At 54.3% G+C, this 10,151-nt stretch overlaps 1 protein-coding gene across 1 annotated transcript; it reads left to right on the top strand.

Annotated features, from left to right (window-relative positions):
* The first annotated feature begins 6,802 nt into the window (after positions 1 to 6,802).
* Positions 6,803 to 7,030, top strand: TMEM238 (transmembrane protein 238). The gene has a single exon (XM_009282804.1). It carries the CDS (start codon positions 6,803 to 6,805, stop codon positions 7,028 to 7,030), a length of 228 nt encoding a protein of 75 aa, XP_009281079.1.
* Positions 7,031 to 10,151: the final 3,121 nt, after the last annotated feature.

Genomic DNA, 10,151 nt, shown 5'->3' with positions numbered 1-10,151 from the left:
CCTGGCACCCCGAGCAGGGACCTGTTTCCATTCCCCCCCATCACTTAGGTCACTTAGGTCCCCTCCTTCTACCTGGTGGCAAGAGGGCAGGGGATCCTCTGCTTCTCGCGGAGCCTCCATCTGCTGCCTCTGCCTCAGGGACGGTAGGGTGCGGCTCCACCAATCTATCTCCCTCTCACACTCCCGGATACTCCTCAACCTTTCCACCTCCTCCTTCAGCTCTGCCACCAGGCCGAGCAGATCACCCACCTGGTCACACCGCACACAGGTGGTGTCTCTGCTGCCCTCCGGTACAGCTGACAGGCTCAGGCACTCCCTGCAGCCAGAGACCTGGACAGCTGTGTGCTTGCGTGAGGGCTCCGTCTGGGTCGCCACGTTCCTTCTGGCAATGGCTTCTGGCCGAGTGGAAACCATAGCTAGCTATCTATCTATCTATCTATCTGCCTGCCTGCCTGCCTGCCTGCCTACCTACCCGTATACACTCCCCACACGGATAAAAGTTGATTTTAAGCCCTGAACAGTTAAGGCAGCCTGATGCTGATGGGTGCTGTGTGGTTTCAGCCCATGCCAGTGAGCCCTAGAGGCAGGTACTGCAGTTGCCTGCAGCATCACCCACCAATGGGACATAGTTTTCCCTCTCCCTGCAGATGGAGAGCAGGTTGGCTCATGCCAGAGGAGAGAGAGGGACTTTCCCCTCCTCCGCTCTTTCCTTCTCACGTCCTGCAGAGAATCTTCCTGCATCTCTTATTCTGGGCAAAGCCCTTGGAGAAGGTCTGAGCCAGGCTTGGCAGTGCCCAGCCTGCTGCCTGTGCCTTCTCTTTGTGGAAGGAATTATTTCATTGGAAAGTTCTTTCATGTCCTTTGTCCTGGCAAAGTATTAAGCGGAGCACAGGTATGGGAAGGACAAACTGTTAGCAGAGCTGAAAGTAGCTCAGAAAATCCCTGCTGGATGCAGGCAATGAAAACAATGGTTCAAGCCCCCAAGACTATCCCTGGACAAGGTACAAAACAAGAAGGAAGGGAGGGAGATGTGAGCTTGGGTCTTCCACACTTGGTTACATGCTGGAAGCATTAAGCTGGGGGATTTTAGGAAATACGCAGCTCCGGAGTATGTTCTGCCTGATTTGGGATCCAGGAGGGGCCAAAGGTCTCAGAAGGGCATCCCGCATGTCTGTGTATGTATGTCCCTATGGGACGGTGGGTATTTTGGGGACAGGGTCTCCAGGGAAAGCACTTGGGGGAAGCTCCTCGTGGTTGTGGACTCTTGATGTGTGGCTGAGATCAGAGAGACCAACAGCCCCAGAGCTGATGCTGGCACATCACAGGGATCGCTTAGGACAGCAGGCTGGGCTCCCCGCAAGCTTTTACTGGCTCCAAGGGCGGTAGGAGCCATAAATCCCAAGTGGTGCATAATCAACAGCTTCCTCTGCTCTGCTGGGAAGATCAGTGGTTACTGTTGAGACGGGCCCTACAGGTAAATGAGAAGCAGGTCACCAGGCTTACCCTATGAAAGGCACTGGGTGTGCGTGGCACTGCCTCTGCTACAGCAAGAATTGGTGGCATCTCAGCATGAGAGACAGAGGCACTGGACCAGTGATGGACCCTGATGGCTCCCAGTTGAAATCCTCGCTGGGAAAAGCTGCAGCCCCTCCCTCTGCCCAGTGATGATAATTGATTCTGGCTTTGCCTAGTGGTTACAGTCATCATTTAGTGCACGGGTTCCCCCCTCTGCTTGGTGGGGAGGGGGGGGCAAAGGTCTGACTGGTTTTTCTGGCTGCTGTGGGTGCTCCCCCAGCCCCAGCTGGATCTGCAGGGTGTGGGGGTGTGGGGTGTTGAATGTGGGGTCTGGTCTGCACCCCACCTGTCCCCATGCCTGGACCAGCCCTTAGGGTCCCACATTGGGCCGGTCTGCCCACGGATTACACCAAATTTTGCACAGTGCTTGGGGTTGGGATAAGCCAGCAACCCTCCTTCCAGCTCTGCTTGCTTTCCACCCCTGAATGCAGCCTAAACCTGGGTCTTTGAACTCCAGTGTAGGAAAGGGGTGGCTGGAAATCGCAGGCCAGTATAACCAGCACTGCCAGTGTATTCCTCAGCTGTACCGACCTCAGCTCAACACACATGTTTGTCGGTCACCCATGCCAGGGAAGGAGCTGCTGCCCAAGGCAAGCAGCGCTGCACATGGCCAATTGCATCAGGTCGGTGGAGGAGTGGGCAGATAAGCTGTCCCCGGGGCATTGCTGCTGGGAGCACTCATCAGCCCTGCTCACGGTGCGGGTGCAAGTCTAAGCCAGCTCTCGCCTGCTAAATCTGTTGCAATGATTTTACAGCAGTGCCTGTCAGCACCAGCGGATGCTGCCGTGCAGGTCAGACCCCGGCCCGGCCACTCCCCGCCTCCCGCCACACAGCTCTCGCAGACAAGACTGCACAGGAGCATCTCCAGCTGCTGGCTGCTCCTGGGGAGCATTTGCAGATCTTGCAGAAAAGCTTTCAACAGCCGTGTGCCCACCAAAGCCATGTGCCAGCCAGAGCTAGATGATGTTCACAGCACAAAGTTGGGCAGGGGGTGCTGGATCCCCTCTGCACTGTGGTCTGGGTGGCCTGAGCTCCCCCTGGAGAGCTCAGGGATGTGAAGGCCCCTGCAAAGTGTGGGAGTTTCTTTCAGCAGAGGGGAGTGTGTGTTGGGATGCTTTGAAGTGTCCTCTGTGGGATGCTTTCTACGGGATCGGCATCACTAGCCAGGGCTCAGCAAGGACTCTCTGTGTCTATCAATCAGTGTCTTTCGGGGGGGGGTGGTGCTGTTTTTACCATTCCTCCCCAGGGAGATGTCCTGCGAGTTCAATATAAATTGCTCTGAGCTTTCATTTGGTCAAGGAAGCTCTTCCTATACTCAGACTTGGGAGGAGAGCACTTGGGGAGCAGCTTTGCTCCTGCAGCCATGAGTCCCACAGCTGAGACCCAATCCCAAAATTCTCTGACCTCACATGGAGCTGCTGGCCCTTGAAGGAAACCAATCTTGTCTCACAGAAGGGAGTTTGCACACCCCTGCCAAAGCTGAGCTCATCTGCAGCCCCTGCATTTACGGCACCTGGACCCATTCCCCACCACAGGCACAGCCAGCATTGAGCCGTGGAGCTGTGGCTGGAGACCACCATGCATGAACCACCCCTGAGCTGCTCGGTCAAGCAGCACTGTGCTGCCCATCCATTTTCTCCTCATCCTCAGGCAGATATTTCATAAAAGCTCAGCCCATGCTACAGGGAGTTACTCGGGTTTCACTACAGGCCAAACTTCTTGAAGGCTCCTTCTTGGGTTTGTCTCCTCATGCTGCAGTTAAGTGAATATTGACTGATTCCCGCTAGCCAAAGACTTTGTCAGACCACTTCCATTTGCCTGCTCAAATTCTTGCTGCTCCCGACTAATATGTAACTTGGAGAAGCAACGTTCATTGTTCCCTGTGAAGAACTGGTTCGTTCTTGCCACATACTTCTGTAAACCTGTTCTGGGCCAGCTCCAGGAGCAAGTGTTTTCCACTAACTTCATCTTTCCAGCTACAGCAGAACTGGGCTAGAAAAAGGCAGAAGAGGTAGGCAGAGTTTTCTGCTCTTTTTTAAGTATCTTTGGAGCAAAATGCAACTGTTTGCAGTTTTCTGAGCCATTAACTGGAGGTGAATGAACTTCTGGAAACCTTTGGGTTCCTTTCCAACCCAGGGAGCGACTTTGTTTACTGTGTCACGTTTCCTTTCGTGCTATCATGGGCAAATCGCTGCTTTCACGCACTGCTTGGCAGGGCTCAGCATCACTGAAATGCATCCAGATGAAAACCCTGCCTCCTACAGAGCAAATCCAAGCTGGGCTGCTGATACCCTCCTGAAGGGCAATACCTTGCAACATCTGGCTCACAAAAGCCGGAGGCTGCAGTGGAAGGAAGCCTGAAGGAAGCCTTGTCTGTAGTGGTAAATACTGCCCAGGCCCCCCAGCTCCCCTGGAGGGACGTCAGATATATGGGACAGACCGTGCCACTACACAGTGTCTCCTCCAGAGGGACAGGAGTTGCCACAGCTATTCTACCTTCCAGAGTGGGGTCAGTGATTCCCAGCTTCTGCGTTGCAACAACCTCCACAAGTTTTCTTGCTCTCTTTTTCATTCCTGGGCTGCCTCAGGCATGGGATTCTTCGTCTGGTCTGGTGAGATCAAGGTGGCACCAGCCTTCTTTCATTCCTGGGCTGCCTCAGGCATGGGACGCAGCCCAGGAGAAGATTCTTCGTCTGGTCTGGTGAGATCGAGGTGGCACCAGCCTTTTGCAGTGTGGGGCTGGACAGGCCTGGATGGATCCGAGCTCCCTGCATCAGACCCATCTTCCTTCCAGCTGTTTGCTTTTGGAGGGTGTCACTGGTCTGAGGGAGATTCCTGGGGTGATGCCTACTTTGGCCCATGTGGCTAATGTCTGTCCAGATCAGAGACCAGGCTAGAAAGGAGAGAAAACTCTTGAGACATCTTCTGGAGCTCTCTCACTACAATAAAAACTGTCTGTCTAATCACCTGGAAGAACTCCCTGAAATCTAGTGAACAGAAGACTCAGAAAAAACAAAGGAAATGGGAACTGGATACAGCTGTGGGAGCAAGAGGGGACACAGAAAAGGTCCTTCCTTTCAGAGGGTGATGAGGCTCAGGCTCATCAGAAAACTGGTCAGAGCAGCTCCATCATCATCAACGCTAAACCTCAGGCGGGTTCATCAAGATGTGGTTGAACTGGGGAGCAAAGAGCTGCAAACCTCTGTTCCATCCTCTGTCAACCTCCACAATCACTGCAGTCCGTTGAAAGAAATGGATACAGTAAAAGGTATCCACCCAACGGGCTGCCCACCAGCAAGCCAGGCGCTGGGCATGGCTCCGAGCCTCGTGTCACCTGTGGCAGGGCAGGGGTAAGGGAAGACCACCGGTGTACAGGCAAGCCCAGCCTGATTCCAGGGTTCAGGGGCTGGGGAAGCTCTGGCCGCTTAGCTCTGGGTGACTCCCCAGCTCGGGTCCCCGGGAGGCTGCAGGCACTAAGACCACTAGGAACTGAAAGCTGGGTTTGGGAGCGAGGGATTTTTTCTGGCTGAGCACTCATGAAGGCAGATTGCAGAGCATGTTTCATGCAAATGGAGTGATCGGATCCTGAAAGAAGCTGTGACCCAGCACTTCCCTCCAGCCTGCTGGTAATTAAGCCAGGGCTGATCCTGGGCTGGCAAAGACCAGATTCTCCCCCAGGCCCTGGAGGGTGATAATGCACAAAGAAGAGATTAGTTATTTCTTTGTGTATTTAAAAGCCTTAATTGTTCAGACACAGGGGGGAAAAAAATATCTCCTGGAACAGGCAGACCCTTGCGATTGGGAGGGAAGAGCACACCCTGGAACAGATGGTTTGCACAGCGCTGTTTGCTATGTGTTTGCAAGCAACAGCCTGGATAAGGTTAGGAGAGAGGACCACAGGGCCATGCTGAGCAGCCTCCTCTGCCGCGTGCTTGCCGTTTATGAGATGCACACTGTGGGTGGCAGGCAGGACCATGGTGACTTTTACCATCTGGGATTCCCTGGGCAGCAGAGAAAACACTCAGACAAGGTAGGTAATGTCCCCCATTCCCTCCAGCCATCACCCCGCCCGTGGCAGAGCAGTGGTGGGGCTGCCCAGGTGGCAGACGGGTCCTGGATGCCCTGGGTTTGGCAAGGAGATGGGGAGGGCACTCCTGGTGCAATCCCCTGGAGCTAAGGCCATCTCCAGCAGGTACTTGCAGCTGGGCACTGCTCCAGTCCCTGACACTGACCTCGTGCCCAATGGTCCTGTCTCAAGGTTTGGCATCCTCTGCACGACCAAGAGATGGGGCAAGCAGCTGCCAGCCTACAGGCTGTGCAGTGCTCGTGTCTTGGGATGGCCTTCCCAGAGCCAAGGGCTCCCTGGATGCTCCACCTCCCCAAAACTTTCCCTGTTTGCCAAGCACGCACAGACCAGAGAGGCAGGGGAGGAAAGATGTGTCCAGTGTCACACAGCAACCTGGGAACAGAAAGCGGCAGTCCTGGATCCCACAAAGCAATACTGGCTGCTCAGAGACAAGCCAGGAGCTCTGGGAAATTCTGCCTTATTCAGTGATTCATTGCTAACTTGCTTAGCATTGTTCCCATTTTTGGGATGGGCGATGACATAGGTTGCCTGATTTGTGGCTTTCCAGCAAGACCTGCTTTTTGGAGGTGCTGGAAGGGCGACATATTTTTGGCACTCTGGACAAATTCCTGTGCCTCAGTTTACCTATAAAGAGAGGGGAACACTGCAATGCTTCCAGGTTGTCACCAGGATGTCACAGCCAGTGTTCTGCAGACTTTGCTGGGATCCTCACATGGTGGATGCTGCTCAAAAGTGACACGAGACCCTTCGGGCTCTCTAATTGAAGGAGCTTGGCCTGTCTGCGGGATGGGTCAGGACTAGACTTGCAGACTTTTAGGCAGGCTGGGTGTGATGCACCTACACCCAGGCGAATCACAGTGTATCCCGGCAGCGGGTCCCCTCCCCGGAAGGCTCACACACGCCGTGCAGAGAAACGCACCCGTGGGATCTGCTCCAGGACAGGCAGAGGCAGGGCGATGGCAGGGCCATGAAACAGTTAAAGCAGTATCGTGTGCTCCCTCCCGATTGTTCTGTAAGGTGTGTTGTGACATTTGTACTTCCTCCTGGCAGCCAGCGAGCAGAGGCAGCGAGGGAGAGACTGCCCGGATGCTGCTGGCCCCTCCGCCCCTGCCCTGAGGGTCTCTGCTGGGGGGCTCCACCATGGCCATCTTCAAGCTCATCGGCCACTGTGCTGGGTTACTCCTCCTGGCTGTGCTGTGCGATGTGATCGGGCTGATCACCCTCTTCCTGGGAATTTTTGCTCCACTAAGTTCCTGGGACTTCTTCATCTACTTGGGAGCTCTGCTGCTCGCCTCCAGCCTCGTCTTCTGGATCTTCTGGTACACATTCAACATCGAGGTCCCCTTTAGGGAGCTAGGTTTTAACTAACCCGTGGCTCCGGCAAAGCCGAAATGGAAACTTGCACTTGGAGGAGAAACATCACATGCTGGGGAGCTCCAAAGCATCATCCAGTTGGTGAAGAGCATCCAAAACGACCAAAGGGAAAGACCTGCTGGTCCCCGCAGCATTGCCCAGCCAGATGGACCCTCAGGGGAAAGGTACCTACAGCTCAGCACACACAGGGATGCTTTGCTAGCGTTGGGGAACACAGAGGTCTTGGCAGGGCAGCCAGACCTTCCTGCTGGTGATAGCCACTCTTCAGGAATAATATTAGATTTTAAAATGCTCTGGAATGGATTAATGATGGACAGGAACTTGGTTTTGATGAGATGAGCCTGTCTGAACGAATCTGGGGAGGGGGATTTTGGTGGAAATTGGAGGTGGCTGGTATCTGGGGTTTATTTCCTCAGTTCTTCCTATCAGATGATGCTGTGAGTTGCAGGTCCTGGAGAGCTGCTGCTCTCTCGTGACAGCTTTTGGCAGCGGAGGGACAGGGAGCACAAGTGATCTCCCAGCAATACAGCCTGGGCAAACAGAGAAAGTCAATAAGAATAACCCAGATCCAGGCTGTCACTTAGCACCAAAACCTCTGTGTAAATGGCATGTGAGCGAGCAAACCTGGCTGCTCATTGGCATATCCCCATCACACCAGTGTGCGCTGAGGAGCTGCCCAGGTTGGGAAGGTTTTGCCAGCAGGAAACGTATTTCCAGCAAGGTAATGGGGAACAGTGAAAAATCAAGTGAAGGTTGTGTCACCAAGGCACCAGTATGATGCCCTGTACACAGCTCGGTGACAAATGCTGAATACACAGAAGCTAGGTACAAAGTGCCATGTTTGAACACTGGCTTTGAGATTATGCTTTCTTAATCTCAGGCTGGTCTAGAACATGCCTGGTTGGTTTGGCAGTCACCCAACGGGCAGAAAGATCAGGTAACGTGGACCCTGGCTGGGTTCTGCATCCTGGTCCTACAGCACATGAGCAGGAGGGACCCACACATTGAGCACCAGCCCCTGCATTGCATGGAGGGGCTGGTGGTGACACGGAAACATCCAGGTCAGCCAAGAGCTGCTACAAAGGGCTTGGTTTTGGCCTCACCTAGGAGCAGCAACCACTGCAAAGCGTAATGGAAGTGGAGAAGTCCGTGTGTCGGGAGAGCACCGCTGCACGGATGGCATCCTGCCTCCTTCCCAGCATCCCAAGGGGATATTCCTCCCCGTATGCTGGCAAGGCTGGTGAAGCCAATTAGCCTGAGTTAATTAACAAGCAGCTCTACAGTGCTTGGAGCTGTGCAGTACATGACAAAAGGATGATGACAGTAGGAGGTTACCCCAGCCAGGAGCCAAGCATGCAGCCGCGTACCAAGAGCCAATGGGAGCTAATGGTTTTATAACAGTACATGAGACAAAGAGAAAGCAGAGATGGGGGAGATGTCCCCCACTGACACGCAGGTGAGTATCAGAGCTGAGACCAAACTCACCTCTCTTCAGTTTGGGCATCTCAGCCAGGCCAGTGCCCCCAGGCATATACCTCCCAGTGCATAACACAGGAACATCATTGCCAAACGACACGATCCCCATCCACGAGTCACTCGAGAGAGATTTCCTTGCACAGTTTTTTATAAAGCCTCTCACAACCGGTGAGAAACATTTTTTTTATTCTTATTTACTGATTTTTCTTTATTTCTTATCTCGTTGGCAGTGACCGCAAGAGTCAGCCAGGAAGTTTTCTCGACTCTCCTGGGAGCATGGAAGCTGCAGTGTGAGTCACAGTGTTTTACAGCCCTACACTTACCAGAATGCCCAGACCAGGAGTTCAGCTTTACCCTCCACCACCAGGTCTCAGGGTGCTTTTCCACCCATGTGCCCTTGGGACTACCTCCTTCAAGAATTTCCTTGATGCGCATCCAGATAAGAGCCTGTAACAAGCATTAGTTGGATACTGCAGCTATATATGAGGAAGGGCAACAGTAACCAACACCCTCCTTTATTTGCTCTGGGATTGTTAATTGCTAATGCTAAGCCTGTTCAATCCAGCCTGTAAAGCTTGGCTGAGGGCTTTGTCACCATCCAATGTCTGGCCCTTTTTGGGTGCATGCCTGGGCGCATCGCTCAGGGACAACACCCAGCGAGCTGGTGGCATCGCCCAGGGAACCCAGGGGGAGATGGGTGCGAGGTCCCTGTCACCACTTGTCCCTCTTGCCTCCCAGGCCAGTGGTCCAGACCACTCCTGAATAATGCCTGCTGGGGTGCAAAGTCTCTGCCAGTACCTGACATTGGATGAGCCAGTGCACATCGCCAGCACATGGCTGGGGGAAAGCTTTGGGGTGATGAGGGGTGGAGGGTGATGCTCACGACCAGGAAAGTGCTGTCAACCCTGTGCCCAGACCTCCTGGCATGCACCGATGAGGCTGTAACCAGCTCCATGGAGGAGTAGAGGCCTCCGATGCATCCCACCACATACCAGCTCTGGGGCAGTCCCAGCACTGCATTTCCAGGGCGCTGCAGACCCCAGGATCCTGCATTGCCCGTGGGGTGTTCCTGCTGGCACATTTTCCCCTCTCCAGTTCATCTGTGCTCTCTGATAGTGACCCAACTCGCATAGCTCCAGGCAGGGCGAGCACAATTCCCCAGCGGGACACACATGGTACACGAGTCAAACCCAAACATGTCTCTGTATTTGTACGAGGGCGCAAGGTGCCTTCAGCACCCTCCACTTCCTCCAGGAAGCTGGCACGGAGGGTCACAGGCACACGCAGGACATGGTGGCTTCAATCCCCCTGGTGCATGGACAGAAGCAATTAGCCAGGCCCAGCAACCAGAGGTAAAACATTCCACTCGTGGTGTGTGCCCGTGGCAGGGCACTGTGGGATTTCTCTTGCCTCCCTGTCCCACCTTCTCCCGTGGTGGGCACCCATAAGCCTGCACACCCCAGCACCTCCAAAGCACCAGCTCTGATGGTCTCCAATGTCCCTTTCCATCCCGGGGACGTAGATTCTTCCTTCTACTGCTGTCCCCAAACCACACTGGCTGGAGTAGAGTCCATCCCTGCCAGAGCCAGCCTCACCACCAGCAGGATAAGCATGAGTGAAGCATCTGTGAGTCCCTGTC

The sequence above is a fragment of the Aptenodytes forsteri genome, unplaced genomic scaffold (assembly GCF_000699145.1).
Source record: "Aptenodytes forsteri isolate BGI_AS27 unplaced genomic scaffold, ASM69914v1 Scaffold22, whole genome shotgun sequence".
Lineage (NCBI taxonomy): Eukaryota > Metazoa > Chordata > Aves > Sphenisciformes > Spheniscidae > Aptenodytes > Aptenodytes forsteri.
Note: the sequence above shows the minus strand (reverse complement) of the source record. Positions and strands in the feature narration are given on the sequence as shown.